Source organism: Triturus cristatus, chromosome 7, assembly GCF_964204655.1.
Source record: "Triturus cristatus chromosome 7, aTriCri1.1, whole genome shotgun sequence".
Lineage (NCBI taxonomy): Eukaryota > Metazoa > Chordata > Amphibia > Caudata > Salamandridae > Triturus > Triturus cristatus.
In genome coordinates, this window is record NC_140590.1 from 930,442,208 (window position 1) to 930,468,923 (window position 26,716).

Sequence of the window (26,716 nt, forward strand, 5' to 3'; positions counted from 1 at the left end):
GTTTGTCACTTTTGTGGCGGCTGGGTGGAAGATGAGCGTTGGTCGTTGAATATATGTTGAAGCACCTTTTGTCCTACTTGTGCTTCCTTGTTCATTTGTATATCCACGCAGTAGTGCTTCGTGAACGTGTGCACTGAAGCCCATGTTGCCGCCAGGCATAGGTCTTGAATGGGTATGTTTGCCAGAAAAGCAATTGTTGCTCCTTTCTTTCTTGTGGAGTGGGCCCGTGCCCTTTCTGGTAGTTCTTGCCCTGCCTGTTTGTGGCAGAACTGTATCGTGAGTGCGATCCATTGCGCGATGGTGCCTTTCGTTACTGGCCTACCCAGGAAGCTGGTTGCGAAGGACACAAAAAACTGCTTAGTTTTCCTGTGCTCCTTGGTTCTCTCAATGTAGTGCATCACCGCCCTTCTAGCGTCCAGAGTGTGCAGTGCCCTTTCTGCGCCTGTGGTAGGGTTCTGAAAGAAGCTTGGTATTTGTATTTTCTGGTTCATATGAAATGCCGACACCACCTTCGGCATGAAGTGTGGGTCCGTTCTCATTACGACTCTGTCCTTGTGTATCTGGATGTAGGGCTCTTGCAGCGTTAGAGCTTGCAGCTCGCTTACTCTGCGCAGCGAGGTTATTGCCACCAGAAAGGCTGACTTCATTGTTAGCATTTGAAGGGAGGCCTTGTGAATGGGTTCAAAGGGTGCCTTCATAAGTTCCGTTAGGACTAAGTTGAGGTTCCACGCCGGCGGCGGCATCCTTTTTGGTGAGACTATCCTTTTGGCCCCTCCAGGAACCACTTTACAACTCTTGATGTAAAGAAACGTTCACCCGTCTCACCTCGTGTGTAGGCAACAATCGCTGCGAGGTGTACCCTTAGTGAGGATGAAAATAGTTTAGCCTTTAGTAGGTGCGTGAGGTATCTTCGCAACGTTGATTCCCTTGTCATCTTATTTTGCAGTTTGTCTCCTGCACCAATGTGTGTACCTCTTCCATTTTTCCCCATAGCATTTCCGTGTCGTCGGTCTACTTGCTTCCCGGAGCACTCGCATAGTGCTTTGAGGTAGCCTAAGGTGTACAAACTCTATGTCTTCAGGAGCCATGCCGCTAGGCCGAGGCTCTCTGGCTCTGGGTGTAGAACCTCTCCGTTCTGCATGGAGAGTAAGTCCTTTCTTTTGTTGAACTTGTGTGGTGGTCCCTGTTCCATCTCCACTATTTGCGAGTACCAGGTCTGTCTTGCCCACTGTGGTGCCACTAGGATCAGCGTCATGTTGCTGGTCCTGCACTTGTTGAGTACCCTGTGTATAAGTGGTATTGGTGGAATAGCGTAGGCAAATGTTTTTGACCAGCTTATTCATAGGCATTCCCCTTGGATATTGTTGTCTGGATGCGAAGCTTTGGCATTTTGCATTCTGTTGGGTTGCAAACAGGTCTATTGTCGGTGTACCCCACCTTCTGAATAGCCTTTGCGTTTCCTGTCCATTGTGCTCCAACTCGTGGGACGCCGAAGTCTGCCTGCTGAGCCTGTCTGCTTCCACATTGTCCTTCCCCGGTAGGTGAATGGCCAGCAGGTCTATTTTGAGTGGGATGGCCCATCTCCAAATCCCCTGCGCCAGGTTGGATAGGGGAAATTACTGTGTTCCTCCCTGCTTGTTGATGTAGAACATCGTTGTTGTATTGTCTGTTTGTATCAACACCTTCTGGCTGTACAGTTTTTTCTGGAAGGCTTTCAGGGCTAGGAATACGGTCTTCAACTCCAGGTAGTTGACCGCATCCGCTGGAGTCCACAGACCCCTCACTCTGAGCTTGTCCATATGTGCTCCTCATCCTATCTGAGATGCGTCTGTGGTGATGGTCACCGTTGGGTTTGGTGGTGTCAAGGGCTTCCCTAGTTATGTTCTCCCTGTTCCACCATGCTATCTCTTCTTGCACCGCGTGCGTTACAACTACCAGATCCTCCCAACTTCCGCTTGCCTGTGACCATTGCTGTTGCAGCCATTCCTGCAAAGGCCTCATGTGTAGGCGTACATTGGGAACTAGGTGAATGCAGGACGCCATCATCCCCATGATCTTGCTCGCTGTTCTCACTGTCAGAGCTTGCCCCTTCTGGTAGAGGCACGTCTCCTTCAGCAGGGTCAGTGTTCTCTTGTCGCTGGGCATCACTGTTCTCTGTAAGGTGTTGATCTTTGCCCCCAGGAAGATCTTCACCTGTTCTGGTTCCATAGAGGATTTCCCCCAGTGTATTGAGAATCCCAGCTTCGTTAGTGTGTTCATGACCAGCTGTGCGTGTTCCTCGCACTTTTCGCGTGAACTTTCCTTTATTAGCCAGTCGTCGAGGTAAGGGTATACATGAATCCCTTCCCTCCGCAGGTACGCTGCCACAGCCGCCAGGCATTTTGTGAAAACCCTTGGTGCGGACTTTAGCCCGAATGCCAAGGTTGTGAATTGGTAGTGTTCCTTGCCAATGGCAAACCTTAACAGACCTTTGTGCTGCCTGTTCATTGGGATGTGCAGGTAGGCATCTTTGAGATCCATGGTTGACAAAGCCTCCGTCTCTCATTTGCGGGAGTACCTTTTGTAGGGACGTCATTTTGAATTTTTGCATCCTTACGTACTTGTTTAGGAACCGTAGATCCAGGATGGGCCTTAGTGTTCCGTCCACCTTTGGTACGAGGAAGTAGTTAGAGTACACTCCCTTGTTCCTTTCTTTGAAAGGTAATGGCTCTATGGCATCCTTTAAGATTAGTTCTTGTGCTTCTTCTACGAGTTGCACTTGCTCCTGTCCTGAGTGCTCCCTCCTCTTTGCTTTTCTGTTTGGTGGTTTCCTTTCCAACTCTATACAGTATCCGAACTGTATGATGTTCAGTATCCATTTGTCTGTTATCTTTTCCCATTCTTGAAGGAAACGTCTCAGTCTGCCGCCTACTGGTGTTGCATGTTTGTTGGCGTTTGGTCTGTGTAACCCTCTCGTCTTTGATCTTTTGTGCTCCACCCATTAGGGTTTTTGGGGGTGAGCACTCTTTCCCGTGTGAAGTCACTTTGAAGTGGGTTGGTCTCCCCCTCTGCGTCTCTGGCATCGTCCGTTCCCCCTGCTCCGAAAGGACTGGCCCCAAGGCTGGTATTGCCAGTGTTGTTTCTGCTGGGCCTGCTGCCCGCGATTGTTGCCCTGATAGGCCTGCTGGAATGTTTGGTGTGACGTTCCCGGCTGGTTTCCTCCTCTTCCGTAAGGTCTCCGTGTCGGGGTACCTCTTCTCATTCCTCTGAATTGCAGGGCCCCCATGGACCTTGCTGTTTCGTTCTCCTTTTTGAGCTGGGTGAGTTTTTCATCCACCGGTGCCCCGAACAGCGTCTCTGTTGAAAGGGGTGTTCAGGATGTTGCTCTGAACTTGCTTGAAGCCTGAAATCCTGAGCCAGGCTTGCCTTCTTTCTGTTATTCCAATTGCCATCAGCCTGCTTGATGTTTCTGCTCCATCCAACGCTGTTTTAAGGCAAGAGTTTGCTATATTCTTTCCTTCCTCCACTAGGTGCGCAGCTCTTTGTTGGTATTTCTCGGGGAGGTGCTTCATCAGTTCCCCCATTTCTTCCCAGTGTTGGTACTGGTGCCTGTTCAGTAGGGCATTGGAGTTCGCCATGCGCCAGTGCATTGCCGCGTTTCTCTCTATTTTTCTCCCCTTCAGGTCCATCCTCCCGCTTACCTTGTCTGGAGGTGGTCCAGAGGTTGCTGGGACATTTGCCCTCTTCCTGGCAGTAGATGCAATGATTGAATCTGCTGTGACGGATCCTTTTATGTATGGAGGGTCCTGGGAGTAGTGTTTATATTTTTTCTCCGTCCTAGGTGTGATGGAACTGCATGTTGCTGGGTACTTGAACGCCTCGTTCCCCTGGTTCATGACACTCTGGAGCATGGGGAGGAACTGGCTCCTAGTTTGGATAGGGAGCAGCGTCTCCAGTAAAAAGTCTGCTTTAGGCTTTTCTTCCTCCAGTTTAACACCAAAAGCTGCAGCCGCGCTTTTGACTACCATGTTGTAAGCCCCTATGTCATCTGGTGGCGAAGGCCTCGAAGGGTAAGTCTCCACAGGCTCTTCTGGGTTTTCGGCGTCGAGGTCCTGCCACTCCAAGTCCTGCGTCGTCGACGGCGCCGAGCCGTAGTTCGATTGTTGTTCCTCATATTCTTCACCCTCATAGTAAAGGTCTTCTTCCTCTCCGGGAGCCTTCGACAGTTCCTCTGCGTCGAACTCCTCCTGTTCCTCGACGATGATTTCGTTGGGATAGTGAATTTTTTTCATCTTCTCGTCTAACTCCCTTTTCCTTTGAAGGATGCTCTCCATCTCTGCTTCGAGCCTCCTCTTTTTCTTCTCCATTTCGGAGGCGTGTTCGATGTCGAGCGCCGGTCTTTTCGACGGAGCTTGTGTCGACGCAACTTTATCTTTCGAAGTCGAACGCCCACTTTCTTGGACTTGCTTAGACGACCTTTGCCTTTCGGCGGTCTTCGGCACCTGGGAGTCCTTCTCGAAGGATCCGCCAGTCCTTTCGTCCTTGGATCCACTCACGGTCGTCGAAATTTTCAGTGCCGGAGTTCCTTTCGAGGACTTTGATTCTGTTTTTCGAGAGTCTGACTCTGTTTTTCGGGGCCCTGTCGAGGGTTTAGTGCTAGACGACTCTCCTACCTTATCAGACGTTTTCTTATCGGTCTCTGCGACCGTGAAGTCATCAGGTCCTTCGGCGACGTGGTCTTCGTCGTCGGTGGAGAAGCCCAGTTCGTACAGTGTTGGGGCCTTCCCCTTGCCCTCCATGTTGTAGTTGGCTCTCCTCTGTTTTTCTCTCACCCGGAGCGTCTTCGGTGTGAAGGCCGAACAGGCGTTGCAGTGCTTGCTCTCGTGGTCAACTGGCAGGCAAAGGTTGCAGACCGGATGTTGGTCCTTCTGCGCGTATTTGTGATGGCAGTTACGGCAAAATTTAAAAGGTGTTTTGTTAATTCCTGCGCTCAGTGTCCCTGAGTGCGCATTCTCTGTTGGACGTTGAAGATCGAGGTTCTCCTCCTTCTTAGTCGTCTCGGCTTGTTGCTCTTTCTTTCTGTAGTCTTCCTCAACTACTTCTTCGATGAAACTCGTGCTTTTTCTTCTTTCTTCGCCAAAAAACTCGGGAGCTTCATGGTGACAATCCAGACCCAATGGCGGAAAAAAGAATCTGAAGATGGCGTCCCGAGGTGGGACTTCCGCAGGAAGCAGGACGACGTCACGAGAAGTGCACCAAATGGTCGGACGTCGACGCCCACCTGGGCTACACACAAAAAAAAGACAAAAGAAAGACTACGAACCGGACCCAACCACCAGACCGCGGAATAATGCACAGCATAGTGAATCCAGAAAGATTCACGCTGCAAAACTGGGATGCGCCGAGATTACTTGTGGGATCAGCAGCTCGGCAAGGGAAAACTAGCATGACCGTGACGCACCCAGACAGCCTCTTCACTTCTCAGGTTGACCATGGTGGGACTGGGACAAATCTAACTTGGCAGTCTTATGCTTCCACGTTGACTCATCGGAAGACTTGTACTGTGATGAGGATCCATCAAAGGAATGAGTACACACACTCATCTTTGAGCAAAGAGCTTTCCATAACTTCTTTCAGTGTTTAAGGACGTACAGATTTGCTTTCCCACAGTTTTCAGGTTCAAAAGGGCACACACTTACCAGGACGTGGAGCTGTATGCCACAACTAAACACCCGAGACACACCTTTTATATTATTTCAGCATTAACAGAGTTGTTCATTTACATTGGACCTTTATATGAAATAGGTTTACTTATTCTTGGTCTCCGTGTTAAATTACTTTTGAATAATAAACTTTGCAGGAAGTACATGTCTGTGTTTCCAATTTCCTAACCAACTCCTACCTAACTTACTTTCAAAACAGCCTAGAATTTGAATTATCTTCCTTAATTCTCTTCCATAACCCTATGTAAAATAATCACTGCTTTTCCAACTCATTTTCCATAACCGTTGCCTCAAAAGGGTAGAATGCGGCTAGTATGTGGAGTTCAGTACTACAAGAAAGAGCATTTAAATGGATAAATAATCTTGAACCAATTACATTTACAATAACGACAATTCATAGTAGTACATTAGACTGTCTGAAACAAGGCTAACCCATGTCTTGTGTGTAAGTTAAGCTATTCAGCAAATACGTCCCATGCATATTATGGGGAATACATGTTGCAAATAGCCACTATACTGTGGCAATCTGCAAGTTGAAATAAATACTCACTAAAATACCTAAAATTATGCAGCAATCTACATTTTAAATGTTCAATTCTACTGCCATTATGTTTCAAAACTAATATTTATTGTTTAATGAATAAAACAATATATGTATTCACTTTTGAAAATTACTCAAAGTACATTAAGGGTAGCAGCCCTTCAAATGCTAAGTAGTAACCAGTCTTGGAAAACTAGTAGCTGCTGTCTATTAAGTAGAAAACAAAGATGCCAACCATTGTTACAGGCAGCCTGAAAACTGAAAGGCATAATTATAGCCAACATAATCCACACGTAGCTAGGCCACTGTTTCTTTAGCAGCCTTAAAAACAGAAGTTCAGTATAACATAATTGTGGTCATGTACAGAGTAACTATGTCGACACTGTTGAAACAGTGATTTTATTCACTATTGACTATAGTGTTTTCACACGATCCAATTCTGAGGTGAAATATGCAAGTCTATCTAACTTAAGGATGATTACTAAACAATGTACTCATTACCCTAGAAGTAGTTCCTCGTCTTTCTTTTTATTTTTGACGTGGTTAACAGAGAACACGTGTAGAAAGGCAATTGTAAAGAATCTTTCACAACTGTTTAAACCAATGCTTTAGAATAATCACAACTACTAAATATTTTTAACATTACTGTGCTAAGTAAAAGTAAGGAGCAGAAAGACAACAGAAAATTAAGGTAACTTAAAAAATAAGAAAAATACCTCTATATCCTGAATAATCTTTGGGTATAATGACCGGTAGAAAGAATTCGGAGGGCCATCTGTTGGCCGGTTTTTAAACAGGTACTGATCCCTTTAAGCAAACAAAAATAGGAGAAAATGATCACATTTCTTATGCCATTAATTATGAAATAATTTTAAAATAGGGCATCTTCAACCAGAAGTTACTTACCACCCTCTTCTCTCAGAAAGCCCCTTCCACAGGGGATCTGTGCGTACCATTCTTTCTATCAACTTCTTCCACAACATTCCCTCCGAAATTACCCGCTGCCATTCTTTACAAACCAGTTCAGCTGCACACAGCGATCTAGCATCAAGATACGAAAGGATGTTTTCTGCTATGTGATCCAAGCCTTGTTCTGTGAAAAAATATATAAACATACATATTATATATCCATTGATTCACTATGCAGCAACATCTTTAGAACTACCTAGAGTAACAAAAACCTCACATTATAAAAATCCTTAAATGGATCACGATTCCAGGAGTTAAACTACATCTCAAACAAATCTATAGCAAAATACACATTGAAACATGTTAGAGAACAAAAATGGAAATGGGACAGAGCACAAAGTCAGGATGAGATGATGCCTTTGGCCTCCTAGTGGAAGCTTTAGAGTGTTTCAATCATTTTCTTGTGATGCTTACAGCTATACTCCCAAGAACCCCAATTCAGCAACAGAGATGTTTACAAAAATATTTAAGATGTGTTTACATTACTTTTAAAGTAGGATGGTTGTACATCATGGTTATTGCGTCAGCTATGTACTTCAATTTCGCCTTTAAACGTTAGACCCTGAAGAGTATGTTCAGAAGAAAAACTATTTTATTCCTTGACCTAGTTTCAGTAATCGCTTTCTCCAAGAATGTTGATGAACGGTAACAGATGCACAATTTAAGAGACTGGGACTAAATCTCCAAAACATATTTATTTCATTTATTTACACAGTTAAAATCACTGCAGAGTCAAGAGAATGAGACGGGTATGCCCAGACGTGGGTCTCATCCTCACTGTGCCACTAAAATCAAGCGAGATCTGGCTGATGAGCCATAATAAGGACAAAACCAGTCTTGGGTTGTTTGTGCTGCGTTTTGAAAGAGGACATGGCCTGGCAGTTCGTGCTGGACTCTCCATTTGAGAAGGGTCAAGACTGATTGGCATATGACAGGGTCCAAACTAAGGTGGAATGGTGGGCGAAAAAAGATGGACCCAAACTATTGCCAGTGGCCTAGATGAATTCAAGCAGTCCATCCAACACCTTTGTTTTTTGTTGTCATAACCATTCCAGCATGCCTAAATGACACTCCGAGGTTAAAAGTGAACGTTATACATGCCCATCAACCACAATGTGGCAGACTTTTCTCACGTGCGGCTCGCCAACGTAAAGTTGGTAAGCAAGAATTTGCATCCCGTAGCGCCATTTTTGGGCGCTAGAACGCCTCCAGCTGAGATTTTTCAACATGGGCAGTCATGGCAGATCACATTGACAACCTGCTGTTTGAATAGAAAAGCTACTTGAGCGGCAGAAAAACAGCGGCATCTGGCGTGGTGTCGTTAGTGCTGATTTTACAATGCGAAACAAGCTTCCAGCGCTAAAATTCAGCACGTCGGGCCACATTCTCCCGCTCATAACTTAGATGAAGACAGACTAAAGTGTGTGTGTGTGTGTGTATATATATTTATATATAAATATGTATACGTATATAAAAATATATATATATATATATATATATATATATATATATATATATATATATATATATATATATATATATATATATATATATATATATATATATATATTCAGTGAAAAAACCATAGGTTTCACACATGCTATAGTTAGCTGGAGATTTTACTCATAAAAAAAACAATGAAATTCCCCCGTTATAGTTAGTGCAGGCAACTATAACTCACGTGACCGCAATCCTCTGCTGATGCTAATACTGTATTTAGACACTTATTTGCCCATGTCTTCTTCCATTAAATTTTAGCTATACATATATTACAAATATTTTTTTTTCATAAAGACACATATCAGCAGCGGATTGCGGTCGCGTGAGTTATAGTTGCCTGCACTAACTATAACGGGGGAATTTCATTGGTTTTTTATGAGTAAAATCTCCAGCTAACTATAGCATGTGTGAAACCTATAGTTTTTTCACTGAATTTGCAAGGTTTTTTAAATGCTAATTCCTAACTATAACGTGTGTGAAACCTATGGTTTTTTCAGTGAATTTGTACGGTTTTTTAAATGCTAAGTTACTTTACGCCGTTCATGGCGTGCGCGCCCACTTAACGCAGTTCGTTCCGTGCGCACACTGTGCGCTTTGCGCACCGTGCGCGCACAGTGAGCACGCGGTGCGCTTTGCGCACCGCGCGCCCACTTTACGCAGTTAGTGCCGTGCGCGCACGGTGGGCACGCGGTGCGCTACGCGTGCCCACGTTACGCTGGATGGGCCATGTACGCACGATGCGCTTCGCGTACCGTCCGCACATGGAGGACATATTATGCGCTTCGTTGTGAAAGGTAATATTTTAAATGTTCCTTTATATCATATGCCATGCACAAAAGGTGCCCTTCGGGCGCCTTTTGCGCACGTGGTGGGGAAAGTGTGGATACTTTTTTTTTATAAAATAATTTTTACCGTACGCGTACGGTAAGCATAATCGGCTTTTTTTCGAAAAAAAATAAAATTGAATTTTTGGCATTGGGGGTTCTTTTGAGACACCTTAATCAAGGCTAGGTGGTTAGGAGCTGTATAAACAGCCCCTTTACATGTTTTTTGCCTTTGTTTTTCCTCCCCCCCTCAGAGTGCGAGAGAGAAAATGGCGGCCGCCGCTTCCTGGTTTCGACCGATTCGAATGTTTAATAAGATCTAACAGCCAATCAGAATCGCGCTTGCGCACGGCACCGTACGCGTACGGTAAGCGCACCGTAAGCGCACGGTAAGCGCACCGTAAGCTGCCACAGATATATATATTGATTTAAATGCTATTTTCTCAGGATCTACTGGACAGATTTACACCAGACCTACAAAAGGCACTTCCTTGACCTGTAGACTACCTCTCTGCCAAATTTCAAGTAACTCTGTTCAGCCGTTCGGGCTGTAGCTGTGTCTAAAGGTCCTATGGAAAAATGCATGGGAAAAACGCGTTTTGGGACCCCCCTTTTTTCTCAGCCCCCGCTTGACGAATCCCCCCGAGACTTTCAGGGTAGGAGCGGAGTGTAGCGCCCCATTAGTTTTGAAAATTTCGCGAGGATTCGTCGACCGGCGCCAAAGTTATTCCAAATAGAATGTTGCGGATTTCCTATGGTAAGAGGGTCCTAACTATAACTACCTACTGGCGACCGCCAGTAGGTTATTTATATATATATATATATATATATATATATATATATATATATATATATATATATATATATATATATATATATATATATATATATATATATATATATATATATATATATATATATATATATATGTGTGTGTGTGTGTGTGTGTGTGTGTGTACTTGTATATAAATGTATACGACGTATATAAATATATATGTATACAAAAGTACCGAAGCCCAGTTCCAGACAACAGTGCGTTTATTTCAAGTGCAGAAGGCTGCCTCACCTGTGACCAAGGCTCATTTTGGAGCTGAAACGCGCCTAAGGAATAAGAGCATGCTGCCTTCTGCACTTGAAATAAACGCACTGTTGTCTGGAACTGGGCTTCGGTACTTTTGTGTGTGAATTCGACAGGCTGCTCCGTGCCTGCCTATTTTCCGAAGCTGCCCTGCAGGGTTGGAGGCTCCCCTTCTCGGAGGTGTGTGGAGATATAATAAAAAAACATAGGTCTCAGGGGCGTTAGTTAGTTGGACATTTCACTCGTACAAAACCAGAGAAATTCGCCCATTAGCGTTAGTTGAGCTAAATATAACTGGTGCCACCGCAATGCACTGCTGATGTCACATTACATCACTCATGACCTGGTCAGTAACATCAGTGATGACATCTCAAATTACATCTCTGATGACGTCACTGATGACATCATCCAGTAACTGAATTTTAAAAAAAAGTTTAATTTCTATAGAAGCCAAGATGTATTGAAGAATGAGTGGTTGTACAAGTGTCTGAATGGATGATTTACTAGGTGCGTAACTGACTGTATAAGTGAGCGATTAAACGTGTCTTAGTGAATGCTCTCGCTTCCATGAAGTGAAGCAGAGTTTGCAATGACAGCCATTGCTAACTGCTCGCCGGGATATTGATGGAGAAGGCCTGGGGGAGGGGGGGGGGGGGAATGAGTGGCGGTCCCCAGGGCCCAGGAGGGGGGCCCCACAGCCCCCCCCCCCCACATGTAAATAGCCGGGGGGGGGGGGGCGAAGAGAATCGGCCCCCCAGCGCATAAATAATAAAGCACCAGGGAAGTGACATCCCCAGGACTTATATTTGGCATATTGCCACCAGGACCTGGCCCACCCTGGGGCTTATTAAAACAAAGCACGGAAGCCAGTGATTCATATTTTTTTAAAATTTCGGCGGGATTCACACACCCAGCGCGAAACCTGAAATTTAACCAAAAAAAATAGCTTTTTGAGGCCCAGGGGTTCCCTGTGGGTCTCCTGACCAGGCATAGGGAGTCAGGGTGTTTCTACCCTGCCCCCTTTTCTTTTTTTATCATTTTATTTCCTTTTTTCTTGTGACTCGGTTTTACAGAGTCACAAGACGGCTGCCAACACTTCCTGGTTTGAAATGTTGCCAGCCAACCAGAATTAAGCTTGAGAGGGTTTGTGAATCCTCCTCGGTCAACAGAAAGATATTTATTTTTAAATTTCTCATTAACTACTGAACGTATTTAAACCATTTGAAGCAAAGAGTGCACCAAGAGCTACCTCTGCCAAATTTGGTGTAATTCCGTTCAGCAGTTCGGGCTGTAGCTGCAACAAAAGTTCCTATGGAAATTAACATGGAGAAATCAAGTTTTGGGAACCCCCCTTTTTCCTTGGCCCTGCTTGACAAATCACCCTGAAACTTAAGACAGGAGCACCCCATTAGTTTCGAAAATTTCGCGTAGATTAGTTAAGCAGCGCCAAAAATATTGGCAAATCAAAAAACGCTTTTCCTACGGTAGGTAGGTAGGTAGATGTATATATATATACACATCACCAAAACTCCTCCAAGGAAAGAGTAGAGGCCACAGCAGGGGTGAGTAGGGAGGCTTCTTTATTCAGCTTTTAACAAAATTGGCGAATGCATTTCGGCATGAATAATGCCTTCCTCAGCGCCAAGAGTCTTTCAGGAGATGCAGGCGTCATTTTAAACTTACTGCCCCAAAACAATTGGTTCTGGTCCGCTCCGCCCCCACAGATCAACCTCTTAGCATACCATCTGCAGGACACCTGGTACGTGTGCACTGCAGATCCCAGAATACAATAGTTTGTCCTGGTAGGTGCTGTGGGGGTTTGTATGGCACCCCGATGTCGTCTAACAATCACCTGTGTCCTGCTTGAACTCCGGTGCCCCCCTAGGTCCCCAAACCGCATCAACCTCTGAGCATCAGGATTCCATCCGGCGGGGGCAAGTCTGGTAATCCATCTCGCCCATCGCAGAGTCAATGACTCCGACACCGCCACATCTCCTACCGAATTCAGTGGTGGGCCTTGGTAATTCCAGTACCCTGGAAACACGAAGATGTCTGCCACAGCAGATGCCAGCGAAACCAAGGCCGGCTTCACGATGTGGGGGCCTCTAAAGCGCGCTGCTGGCATGCGCGCCGAAACATCACCAAAACTCCTCTGTATTTAAACCATTTGAAGCAAAGAGTGCACTCTGCACCAAGAGCTACCTCTGCCAAGTTTGGTGTAATTCCGTTCGGCAGTTCGGGCTGTAGCCACAACAAAAGTTCCTATTGAAATTAACATGGAGAAATCAAGTTTTGGGAACCCCCCATTTTTCCTTGGCCTTGCTTGACGAATCACCTTGAAACTTAAGACAGGAGCGCCCCATTAGCATCGAAAATTTTGCGAAGATTCGTTAAGCGGCGCCAAAAATATTGGCAAATCAAAAAACGCTTTTCCTTAGGTATATCTAGATATATATATATATATGATTGCTCCAATTGCCCACAGATGAGTCTCACTCGAGCATATGCATAAGGTGGCAAACCTTTATTAAGGGTACAAGCGGCCTTCCCTCCACAGCTTCAATCAGGCAGTCCCAATGCGAATAGCCTAACGCGTTTCAAGAGTTTTTCCTCTCTTCATCAGAGGCAATCGCTATCACAAATTCGTGCTCCTGTCTCCCTTTCATAATGCACAGTTCACGCCCCTGGATGCACCCTTAATAAAGGTTTGCCACCTTATGCATATGCTCGAGTGAGACTCATCTGTGGGCAATTGGAGCAATCATTTTAGAAAGTGGTCCAGCCGTCGAGTCTGCACCACCCCGCGAAGTGAGGGGGCCACGCGGTTCTATGATGTTGGGCCGTTTTGTGGAGCGTATGTTTGGGATTAGAAGCGGACACTCTCTGTGGCGACCCATTGGCGGGTTGTAAATGGTGGCAGAAATTAGTGCACCATCTGTGGACTGATGTACCGGGACTTCAATATCCATAATGCTGTGGGGCCATTTGACCCGCCCATCCAGGGGCGTGAACTGTGCATTATGAAAGGGAGACCGGAGCACGCATTCGTGATAGCGATTGCCTCTGATGAAGAGAGGAAAAACTCAAACGCGTTAGGCTATTCGCATTAGGACTGCCTGATTGAAGCTGTGGAGGGAAGGCCGCTTGCACCCTTAATAAAGGTTTGCCACCTTATGCATATGCTCGAGTGAGACTCATCTGTGGGCAATTGGAGCAAATATATATATATAACAAGCATTGGCACCCTCAACAGCAAATTCCCAATCAGCAGGACCTGGTGGAGGAGGAACAGGTGTTTCTTCCCCCTTAATGAAGCGCTAGTTGAGGTCATTGATGTGGCTTTCCAATGCGTAATTCCATCAGCCCTCAAGCCAATTAACGAACTTCTGTTCACTGCTAAAATCAGTGGTCTTCCAACTGCGAAGCCAAAGGGAGCTCTCAGGATTTCCAGGGTTCTGGCTCTATTAGGGTGGCCCCCCTAAGGGACACGGTTAACCCTGCGACGCCTTTGAGAGGCTACGATTTGCCTTTAAGAGAATGGGGAATGCCCTAGATGACAATGAACATAATTCTGAGACTGCCCTCAACGACTACCAATTCCTCTCTGTGGGAGATGCCAGGGAAGGCAATGATAAACCAGGCCCCAACAGACCATAGAGACAGGAAGGTGGCTCCAAACGTCCCAGAATAGATCCAGGTGACTATCACTACCTTTCCGTCCTCGGAGATATGTTTGACCTGATGATATTTTTCACCCCTGTTCCTCCAACTGGATCCCAGATGAGAAGGTGGCACAATGTGTGGGTAGCCGCATTACAGAGTCCTTGGATTAGGAGGTTAGGGGAAGACTTACGGCAGAATGCCCTAGGCCACCCCTGACAGAAATGTAGCATGTACCCCGGAGATCGACCCCAAGGTGGCCACCTTCATTACTAAGTTCATCAAGTAATGAACGAAAAAGGATCTAGACCACTCCTTGACGTCCTGCCAGGATAAGGTACTGGACGTCTTAGGCAGGGCTGGAATGGAAACGGAAACCGGCCCAGGCAAACTGCTCGGCCTGCCCCCCTGGAGTGAGGGGGTGCGGCCGAGCTGTTTTAAACAGCCTATTTCGGCCGATTTTGTTACGGGGGCAGATATTGCCAGCTCCCCAGGGCCTAGAACCAGCCCACACTGTGGCGGCCTACCGGGGAAACGCCCGGTGCCCGCTACGGCCAGCCCGGCCCTCGTCTTAGGCCTTCTTACAAAATCCTGGATATGACTGAGAAGACCAGGGAGTCTGGTAGTCCCACTTGATCTCAAAATCCTTTGTTTCCTGGGCAACGACAATTGAGCCCTCTACAGAGCAGAGATGATCACTCATTAATATAAACCCAAATTAGGGGAGTTTGACACCTCAGAGGTTGACTAGGTGGCAAATGGGGAGGGGGGTCATTTGGAGACACTTTCATCAAGGAGTTGTCAGTTTGTGACCACTTTTTCTTCTCTTGATAAGGCGCAGCAATCTTTGAACAAGGTTTTTGGCCCAAAAGGTTTCGCTGGAGGGGGGAGAGTTAGGGGGGCTAACTTGGCCATTCCGTCAACCAAGCACTCCAAACTAAAAGATCCATGCAATGACCAGAAAAGATTATGGGGCAATCCATAGCTCAAGGTCATATAGTTGACAGGTGTGCTGTAGAAATACTGACAACAGAACTTTAGCACACCAACCTCAAAGCCCCAAAATATTTTTAAACCTGTATACCAGAAACCTGCATGCCTGAAAAGCCTCCTATGGTGAAGTGACTAAATCTATGTTGTATACTGAACACTTCCACAAAGTTGACAGAGATCGCATTTGCCAATATATTATGCAACTACCTGTTAAAAGGTAGATAAAAAGAAATGACCAGAAATGGGTATGCAAAAAAAAAAAAAAAAAAAAAAGCCACCAGGCTTGTTTTCAGGAACTTTGTTTGCAAGAACGACCAGGCTCCTGGTGACAGCTAGAAATTACTATACTGTTTAGACACAATATGTTGGCAAATTTACAGTGCATAGGTTGAAAGCCTGTGGTAGTTACATACATGGAAAAGCCAGACAGTAATATGTCTTTGTAAACTGGCAAAAAAGGTTAACAGAATGGATTTGCCTTTAAAAAATATGAAGCCTGAGGTATCTACACCTTGTAACTTAAAATACCTACAAAAAAAATACCAGGTCCAATGCTAAACAATGGCTTAAGATGTGAACTTCTACAAACGACTCTTAGCAGTTTGGAAACTGAAAATAATTGTATATTTTGAATCAATTGGATTTTTGATTAAAATAACTTTTCCATGGTGCAGGCTAAGTGCATGCATGCATCTGGGAGAATGAGGAAGAGGAGTGAGAGGCTCAGTGAGAAAAGTTTGAGTTATGTTTGTCCTTTTGTTTGAATTAAGCTGCAATGGCTCCACCGTGCCTTCTGTATTAAGCTGTATCATTTGAGCTACATTTAGTAGATATGTCTGCCTATATTTTAGCTCCATTGTCCTTGGTGGGGGTGGATCCAGGCTCGTTTCTTGATTGTTCCTTTTATACACCAATCAAATTTCACTTTACATGCTCCAATATATTGGCATCTTGGACCTGCAAATTCTTAATGAAAATTCGGAAGAATACAGCACTTCAGGAAGCGATTTCCACAAGGAGATTGACAATCTACCGACAGCAAAGGTCAAACGGACAAAGTCAAAGGCAGTATCTATGGAAACATTAAAACAGGTCGTCTATCTCTGAAACATCACATAAATGGTGTATCACAAACCTATTTGGGCTTGCACCAATTAGCATTATATGTTTGATGCAAATATATTTGGGCTGAAACCCAAATGTAGTGTATTTCAAAGATCCCATGCTGCTAACTTAGCTACTGGTCGTTAAGCAGTAAGGAACAAAAGGGTTGCTATAGATTCCTAGTCTAGTACATGAAGCAATTCCACAGAAAGGAACCACCACCATTTTCTAATGAAGAAGCACTGTGATCAGAATTGTGGCCAAAGCTTCACACACTTCATTCGCCAACTTCATGACTTATAGCAGGGCACTAAGCAATCTGCCTTGCAGGTGCTCTAAACAGCACCTTCTGACAAGGAGACCAACGCTGAGGAAGTAGCCACGGACAACAATCTTGGCCAGTAGCATTGAGAGATTAACGTTGAGTAATTGACAAAAACTGGAGAGTAAACAAACCAATTTAGTACCCTGTGAGACTTGCACGTAAAATGATTGGAAACATACAAAATTTCAAACATATCCCTAATGGCCTTCAACTTCTCTACATCCAATAAGGAGACTCGTAGAGAAAGAAAAAATTTGCATATGTAGCCAAGCTCCACATGAAGGTAGAAGAGGAATACAATGAAACGTTCAACCAAACATCTAAGGAGAGCCATTGAGAAAATTGTGGTATCAAAACAACATTCATCCCAGATTTGAGAGAACAGACACAAGCTTGCAAAATCAATCAACAACTAAAGAATAGTGCTGCCAAAATTTGTAAATGTAAGTTAATATGGCCCTGCTGAAAATTCCACACTTTCTAAGTGATCGCCTAAGTGACGCTCATTTTCATAAACAGCTACTATTCTCTGGCACTCTCTCCCCCTCTGGAGTGGAGATTACTATCTGCTCATGTTACCTTTCTCTTTCTCAAATACCTGAAATTCCATCTATTTGCTCAACAGCTAACCTCAGTTTATTACAGTCCTGTGTCGGAGTAACCATATCCTCAGTTTAACAACCTACAGAAAAATTATGACCTTCTCTGTTGAGATGTTGCGTTGGTGGTCAATGATCTCGCACTCAAGTTATTCTTTTTTTTTTTCTTTTTGGGACTTTGAGTGCTGCTCTAGTACACATGTATCATCGTTGAATTTTTTTGCTGCCCTGTTCATTTTAATGCTGGGTAAGTCACAAGACTTGAATGTTTCAAACGTGCCGGTATACACGGAGTATCTGTCCTAAACAGTCAGCTTGTCTGGTATTTTTAGAAGTAAAAGATATTCAGAACAAGAGAGAGGATGGTTCTGAAAGGTTGCTCAACTCAGATACTCTTCCTCTATCTCAATGGGTGAACTTCTAAAGAACACTATACATAATACTTTTTGAAATCACCAGTGATGTAACTTGAAGAGTCTGGTCAGACGTAACCATGGAATGTGCCCTGGATCTTTGTCTTAAGAGTAAAATGCTCTTTGTATACGACACAGATCTACATGCCCTACACATCTTGGGTATGGTCTGCTAGTAAACACAAATACCAGGTCTAGTGAAAGTCCTTCAAGGAGAGACAAAATTAGAGTGAGTAATTTTAACACCTCGAACCCCATTTCACAAAAAAAGACATCCAGAGTTATTCTGATGCTTACATGGTCTTAATTTGCTTATCCGTCCTTCAGCAATTTCCCCATAGATCTCACATCAACAACAAGCCCAACTGCAGAAAAATGTAATCCAATGTGGAATTTGTGTCCTTCGGCATTGTGGGCTTCAAGACACCAGATCATCAAGTCATTTGATGCATGATTAAAACCAAAACACCGAAGAGGCAGCCTGATTGAAGGACCGATGGCCGTGCTCAACAACTCAGAATACCAAACTCACCAATCCTATTAAGAGCCACAAGTATGACTTCAGTCTGGTCATTCCTGATCTTCTTGAGAACTCTGGGTTGGAGTGGCATGGGTGAGAAAGCATACTGAAGGCATGAGCTCCACTCGAGACAAAAAGCATCTCAGAGAGCCACCTTGGAAACTACCGCACGCAGAACTGCTGACATTGCCCGTTCTCAGTGGTGGCAAACAGCCCTAACCAAGGCTCTCTCCAATGCTGAAAGAGACCTTGCACCTCCTATGGATGGAGACGCCATTTGTGATCCACTAGGCATCTTCAGTGTAGTCCGCCCTGGAGTTCAGAGAACACGCCAGGTGTTTAACACCAGGGATATGCCCTGCTGTTCCAGCCATGTCCAGAGACGTAGGGCCTCTTGACAAAAGGTCCACGTCCCACCCCACCCTACTTGTTGCAGTGCCACATGGCAGTGATGTTGTCCGTGAACACCTGTACTAGCCTATCCTTGATGGAGGGTAGAAAAACTCTCAATGCAAGCCGGATTGCCCGGAGGACCAGAAGGATTATGCGGAGTCTGGGTTTCTCTGGAGATCAGAGTCCTCTGATCTCCACCTCTTCCAGATGGCCATATCCATCCCAGAAGTGACGCATGTTACCACCGTCATATGTGGCTGGGGAAGGGAGAGGGGTCTGCCGCTATCCCAATCACAGTTCATTAGCCACCACTACAGACCTTTAGCAGTTCCCTCCACGATCCGGACCAAGTTGGAGAGATTCCCCAGATGCAATGCCCACTGGAACTTCAGGTCCCACTGCAGAGCCTGCATATGCCAGCGGGCATGTGTCACAAGCAAGATGCAGTAGGCCATGAGTCCCAGTAGCCTGTCACTCTCACTGAAATCTAGGATAGAGGCTAAAACATTGGTATCTTAGCCTGAATATTATGGCCTTGCTATTTGGGACGATAGGCCCGAAACTGCACACTGTCTAGAACAGCTCTAATGAAAGGGAGCATCTGAGAGTCAGGTGCGATTTCGGCACATTGATAGTGAACCCCAGCAACTGCAGGAGGTCCGCCCTAGTCTTTAGGTTGTAGACAACCTAGGGTGAGCCCGCTTTCAACAGCCAGTCTTTGTGATAAGGGAAGACTGCAGCTCCTCTTCGGAGATCAGGGTTGCCAATCACTGCCATCACCTTGGTTAACACGTGAAGGGCACTCTTAAGACCAAAAGGGAGCACTGGGAACTGAAAGTGCTTGTGGTTTAAAGTGAAGGGTAGGTAATTCCTGTGGGCAGGTAGGACAGGAATGTGGAAGTATTCATCCTGTAAGTTAAGCGCTACCATCCAGTCTTCCAGGTCCAGGGCAGACAGGACTTTAGAGAGCATGAGCATTTTGAACTTTTCCTTTTTGAGTAAGCAAGTCAGAGCGTGCAGTTCTAGGAAAGGATGAAGGCCTCCGTCCTTCTTGGGCACCACAATCAAGCGGGAATAACGCCAACCTACTTCTGGCATCAGCGTCCTCTCTATGGCTCCGTTGGCCAAGAGAGCCGTCACTTGATGGCAGAGCAGGGGAAGATGGTCCTCTGTCAGCCTGTTGTTGCAAGTGGGTGCCCCCACGGACAATCTGAAGAACGCAGGTGTCTGATTATTGACCTCCAGTGGGGTAGGTGATGGTGCATCTTGCCTCCCACTGGGTGCCCATGTTGGTAAGAGGACAAACTAAAGGGGTTTGGAGGCTGTGGCTGCTGGAGCGGGACAGGGAAGAAAAGTCGGGGGTAGCGGGATTTGGACTGGCCTGATGTAGGAAGCTGGCTCTGCATATACTATACCAAAATTAGGTATAGTATGCAGAGTCCAGTTGAACCCCAGAGGTAGGCAGAGGTAAAAGTAGACAGCACCTTACTCTCCATTTGTGGTAGTGTGGGAGAGCAGTAAAGCTTTAACAGAGGGTAGTGTTAGGCATTTGTTCTACACACTCAGGCAAGAAATGATGTCACACACTCAAAGACGAACTCAGACCTTATTTGTTTGTATCAAAAATATTATTTAGTTGTTTTATTTCTAGAACCAAGACAGACCTGGTGCGGGTAAGTGAAATAATACTTTGCTAAATCTTATGCAATGATTTACAGTTGAATGCAGGTTCAAATGCAGGTGGTTGAATTACAGTTAAGTCAACAGTTCGAAATTACTTTTTAGTTACTTTAGAGATTACTATGCAAGTTCATTTTAGATTACTTTTTAAGTTACTTTTGTTAATCAGTGTGATATGCCTAGATATCACACAGACATATCCTAGACAAAAGGTAAGTAATTCACTTTTAGTACATTTACAGTATTTCAAGTTCACATACAAAACCAACTGCACACTTGGAACAATTTTCACAAGAATGCAGTCCTATGGGAAGAAAGGCTGTTATCGGTTTAAAGTTAAGTACTTTGGTTTGGGAGTTGGTTCCCCCAGGGTCGAGGATGCACTCTCACAACACCCTCAGTGGCACTATGGCAGCCAGGTGCAGAGTGCTGAGGCCCAATGTTATCCAATGGGGGATAGGGGGCCTGCGGTTGGTGGCTGCACACGAGCAGGCCACAAGGCTGTGGGAGAAAAGCTCCTGGTGTTAGGCTCAGGGAAAAGGGGGATACGAGTTAGCACCCAAAGTGCACCCGCAGCGGCGCAGGAGCAGCTGGGTGCAGGGCGCTGTTTTGGCATTGGGTGCCCTGTTTTCAAAGGGAGTTGCCAGTTTTAGATTTTGGCTGCAGGCTCGGTCCAGGAAGAATTCCAGAAGGAACCGGTAGCTGGGCAGGTAAGTTTGAGGGCTCAGGAAAGTGGGTGCACCTTGGGTTCTCTTCTCCAGGGTGCAGGGCGACTGGATGCAGGGGTGTCTTGAGGTCGGATTTCACCTTAACGGCCCACTTGCGGTTAGGGGGGCTCCGTGCAGAGGCTGTAGGCGACGTCAGGGAGTCCTGGAGGGGTTAACCCACAGTGGACTTGGACTCTGGAGTGCTGGGGGACTTCACTGGGACAGGTGGGCCACCCGGATTCGGGCCGTAGGCGTTGGGTGCAGTGGTGGTTCCAGGGGTCGGGTTTCTTTGTCCTCAGGCTCAGAGTCGGTCTTGAGAGTTGCTTTTGAAGAGAGCTGCTGTTCACAGGAGATCCGGTCTTTGTTGAAGGCAGTTAATCCTCCCAGGGGTTCTGGAGGTCGCTGGCTGCAGAACAAGGAGACTTTTGGCGCAGGATCTCTGGCTACTGCAGACGGGCTGGTAGGGCTGGGGCCAAGTCAGTTCTTCTCTACAGTCTTCTCTGCTGGGCGTCTTTTTCGTCCTCCTTCGTAGGTTGCGGGAATCGAACTTCTTGGTTCAGGGCTGCCCCCTTAATACTGTATTTAGGGGGCGTTTTAGGGGTCTCAAGTTAAGTAACCAACGGGCTACTGACCCTAGGGTGACTACACCCTTAGTGTGCTCAGCCTGTGGTGGGAGAGTGGGCACAATCTCTAATCCTGATTGGAGAGTGCCTGCCAACTGCAAGATGGCGGGCACTGAAGAGTGGGCTTCACCTAGTCTCCACCACCTGAGGGGTTGGGTTGGCAGAGGTGGGCACACCTTCTGGGCTGTGTTAATTTTTCCCACCTGTCTTCCTGCCAGAGAGGAGAAAGGCAGGGGGCCTGCTCCTTATAGCAGGAGAGGCTGGGGGTTGCGTTACAAAGGAGGCAAGGCCTTTGAAGCTCCCCTGCCACAGATGGCTCTTCCCGGGGGAGGTGTGACCACCTTCGTCCAGGAAAGGCTTTGTTTCTGGGCTCAGGGAGCGAAGGCTCTGACACCAGGGGTCCAGAAACCAGTCTTGTGATGGGTAGCTGGTGTGTACCAGTCAGCGAACCCAACAGAGACTGGTTGTTTTTCAGGGGGCATCTCTAAGATGCCCTTTGAGTGCATTTTTCATTAAATCCCACACCGGCAGTGTGGATTTAATGTGCTTAGAAGTTTGATAGCAAACTTTTCAGTTTTCAGTAAAGCCATTATAGTGCTGGGGAATTCAGAACGACAACCTCCCAGCACCATATACTCTTAGTGGCATTACTGCACTTACAATGTCTAAGAATTGGTATAGTTACTGTAGGGGTACAGGGCTCCTGCACTTGTACCCTCACCCCTGGTATAGTGCACCCAGTTTGAGGGGTGGCCGACCTATGCCAGGGCAGTAAGCATTGCACCCCGGGATGTGTTCCATGTCGACTTCACTTTATTCTGTACCAAAACACGCAGCCTGTAAAAAAAAAAAAAAAAAAGCGTGCCTGTGGGTGAATAAATAAATAAATAAAGGTACAGGGCCTCTAAGGGTGGCACAATAAGTGCTGCAGCCCTTAGAGGCCTTCCCTAGCCACAGTGTGCAGGGACTGACATGTGGCCAGAGAGGAGCGAACTAGGGGTGCACGATACAGTTTTTGGGGAAAAACACAGGCCCCAAGTCAAAGTGCATCGGCAGTCGGGGGGGCTTACTGCAACAGTAACCCAGCTTCCTACACCGGACATCTGACTGCCTGACCCATGGGGACTGTGTGTACCGTATCCTCAGCCATGGAGAGGCTAGGAAGCTTGTGCGCAATGGTTGCCAGGCTGGTAAAGATGTGGCTGGAAGCCACTTCCATGGCCACATAAGGAGCGAAAGGCGGACTGGGGTTGGCAAGAGGCCATGAAAGTGCCCAAGGATCTGGTTGTAGCTGTGCTATCCTTGAGGCGCTCCAGTGCTGAGCCTGCCTGGTCTCCAAAGGGACAGAAGCCATCAAAGGACATGTCCTTAAGAGATGCTTGAACATCCCCCGGGAAGGCAAGTTCTCAGCCAGGTACGGCACCATAATTCCACCGACGAAGAAACAGCTCTGCCCAGCGAGTCGGTCCAGACCACCTTGGATCATGAACTTGGCTTCATCTCTCCAGTCTCCAATAGCTTGAGAGAGAAGGGCCTGGGCCTCCTCGGGGACCATGGGCAGCACCTGCGCAACCAAATCCCACAGTGCAAGGGAGCAACGGCCCAAAAGGCATACAGTATTCACGGACCACAGTGCCAAGTGGTGGAAGAAAAATGTTCTTTCCTAAGGGGTCCAGCCTCTTGGATTCCCTATCCAGGGGAGTGGTAGGGAATGCGCCAGCATTTAAACAAGAGGTGGAGGCTTGAACCACCAAGCTCCCTGAGGTATTGTGTTGCATAAGAAAGTTGGGATCCCCTTGGGCGAAGTAGTGGCAATCGTCCTGCTCACAAGAGCCCCTGTGCAGGGTTTGGCCAAGTTCCAAGCAGGATATTCATGAGGGCTTCATTAAATCGGATAAGCCATTCTGAAGGGGTAAAGCCCGGCTGAAACACTTCTGTCAAGACGTTAGTCTCGACAGCCACTGAAGATAGACTAATGCTTAGGACCTCAGCCACCCTTCTCACCACCATAGCAAAAGAGGCTCCCTCCTATGTCGCCACGGTAGGAGGAGAGACCATGCCAGTATCTGGAGAGGTGTCCGGTTAGGTGGCATCTGTTAAATCCTCACAGTAGTCCATGTTAGGGTCTAGGGGCTGGTAGTCTTCAGTGTCCAGCGACCCCTTCCTCTCCTCCCAGAGTCCCAGCCATAGGTATAGGGCTTGGGCTGCAGTTTGGAAGGCATGGCTCCAATCGCTGCTGGAGTCTGACAATAAGAGCAAAGCACATTTAAAAAAATAACTATAGGTAAAATGCAGCTCAGAATTCATGACCTGCTCCCTCTCTCAGTAGAAGGTATTACACATTTGGTAAGAAGAGAGTGAGCAGAATGTATTAGTAAAACAGACACTTGTTTATGGGGAACAATGCCAGCGATCAGATTTTTTTTTATCAACTGCTCCTGCACACTGGTAAGTGGTCCCATTAGACTCTGCAGAGACTTCATTTAGTTTTCCAGAAGTGACTGCACAGAGCCCGTATAAAGTAGTCAACTAAGTGCAGAAAATATATTAATGGCCCATCAGCTTTTCCGACACATCATATGCTCCCCAATAGACACGCAGCTCTGTACAGTGGAAGACGCTCCTTACAAGTACAAAGACCCCAGTTACTTCAAGCACCCAATCAAACGAAACCCATCAAACTGTTCATGGAATATAAACGGCTCGCACATTAAGAGTCAAAACAAGAACTTGATAACACTCGAGAGAATATCAGATCATATTCTTTCAAGAAACATGGCCAACAGGCCAACTGACAGATTTGTTGGCTACTTTAGCTGCCCAAAGAAGGGCTTGACAACCTTTGTAGCAACAGCGCATAAGATAGAAAGCGAACTGGTGGAATAGTCACACTGCAGAAGAGGTACAAAGAAACAGAGACCTCTAATTAACTGATACATTCACCCAGGCCCAGGATCCAGGAAATTGGTATCATTCAAATTGTCAAATATTTTACTAGACAGCCTACAAGACCCAACGTAATCGGAAATCTTTATAGGCAACTTTAACAGGAACCTACTATGACCCTTTGCCTGAGAAACAAATTATACAACAAGACCATCTCTGGGTTGTTCCCAACCGGTCTGTTGGAACAAAAAGCAGAAGACCCAGGGACACAAAGGCTGTGAAACTCATAAAAGAACTTGAATCCCTTGGGTTAAGATTAATGAATGGTAGATACCAACAGGACACGCCACCAACGTGGTTCCACTCCTCAGTTGGCTCTCACTAAACAATTGATTTTATAGTAGTAACTCTTCCCCTGCTTCGTTTAATCTCATTACACGATAAAAAAAAAACAGTCAGTGACCACAAGCAACTATAGAGATCAAAGCCCAACCATCCGAGGTAAACTTTCTGCCGGGGGCGCTCAAAACAAATTATAGGAAGCTGCGCTGGTGCGAAGACACTATATGGTCTATTGGGGTAACTGCCTCAGCCCTTTTCAGGCACTGCTTTAGTAACAAACTCTTGACCCCAATCTCAAAGTGGTCACTCTTTACAGACTACCTACTGAGCGAGCACTCATCAAAAAAACTGCTCTAGTACACGCCAAGCAACAGAGCACACACAAGACCTAAAAAGGATTGAAACATCTTCGTCATTCTGTTGCAAATAAGAATCACAACCGAATCCTGAGACTGGCCAAGAGGTAGCAAGGGAATCCTGAGATCCAAGCTAACCTGAGGCGCCTAATTAAAATTTACCGGAAGATGGTTTGGGAAATAAAAACACCAACAAAACAAAAAATGGGTAACAGCATTGTACTCGGCAAAAAGACAAACAGATTTTGAGGCTGATCATTCGCTTGAACAGGGCCCCTACTGCTGCATCGAGTTCAAATTAACACAAACAAGATGGGTTAATTATTTTTTTTTTTTTTTACTATTTTCTTTATTTTTTTAAATCCCTAGGTCACTATCTCTTAACCTAGAGTTGGGAAACGTAACCCCAATGACCCTCACAACCTCAGGTGACTCCGTGCTCAGCTTTACTGAAGATCAAATACAAAAATAAAAATAAAAAGTGCAGGCATGACTGTATACGACAAACCCAGCCTTTTGGGCAGCTAGTTTGATTGTAGTTTTTAACAGTGCTCTGCAACAAGAAATTATTCCAGACTGATCGAAAGGCTCCATAATAACCCTAATTTTTAAAAGCGGTGATCACTACTAGCCGGAAAACTACAGCCTCATCACCCTATTAGACAATAGGGCAAAGCACTTCACAGGTCCTCCTTTGATAAAATGACTGCTCTGTGCAGACAAAAAAAACATATTAACACTCAAACCAATCTGGGTTTACACAAGGGGCAGGCACGGCAAACAACAGTCTGCCACTTTCAGTAATAACAGATCAAGTAAAGTCGAAAAAACAACCAGTCTACCTTTACTTTGTGGATATTAAGGTTGCATTTGACTGCGTGCAGCGTAACCTCCTCTGGCAAAAACTGGCACACTGGGGCATCCCAGCTCTTCTACTAAAAGCACTACAGCTGTCATACAGGCACCTGGGCAAGAGTGAGAATCTGCGACAGCTCTGTGCTGTCCAGGAAAACAGAAAACTCCCAGGGTCTAAAGCAAGGATGCATTCCTATGTCATACCTGTTGAGTCTTTTTGGCCGACTTGACCCCTGCCCTGGATTAATTAAACGTTCATACACCTAAACTAGGAGACCTGCACATCTCAAACCTTCTGTATGCAGACGTGAATCTCCATAGTCAAAAAAACATGTCATTGACAAACTTTCTCACTACTCAATAACTAACGGCATGTTAACAAATCAGAAGAAAACCAAGGTCATGTAAGTCAGTTATAGGATTCAGAAAAGGCAAAATGGCACATACAAGGGCAACAATTGGAGCCGGTGAAAACTTAGATGCCTTGTAGCATTATTCAACAAGGGCTCCTTCGGAGGAGGAGCCTAGCGCGCATCCAAGATGGTCGCGTGAGCACAGGGCTCCCCGGACCCTTTCTGCTCCTCGGAATATATCCTGAGACTATCCTGATTTGGTTTATGGAATCTGGGAGATGAAGACCAGCTGA

At 45.9% G+C, this 26,716-nt stretch overlaps 1 protein-coding gene across 2 annotated transcripts in view; it reads right to left on the reverse strand.

Annotated features, from left to right (window-relative positions):
* FBXW11 (F-box and WD repeat domain containing 11) overlaps positions 1-26,716 on the reverse strand; it is a 540,498-nt gene that overhangs the window by 328,587 nt on the left and 185,195 nt on the right. For both annotated transcript variants that reach the window (XM_085617878.1, XM_085617877.1), the window contains exons 4-5: positions 7,150-7,336; positions 6,960-7,050 (exon numbers count right to left, since the gene is read on the reverse strand). In XM_085617878.1, the coding sequence (XP_085474004.1) occupies positions 6,960-7,050; positions 7,150-7,336 (278 nt within the window). The remainder of the gene's footprint in view (positions 1-6,959; positions 7,051-7,149; positions 7,337-26,716) is intronic.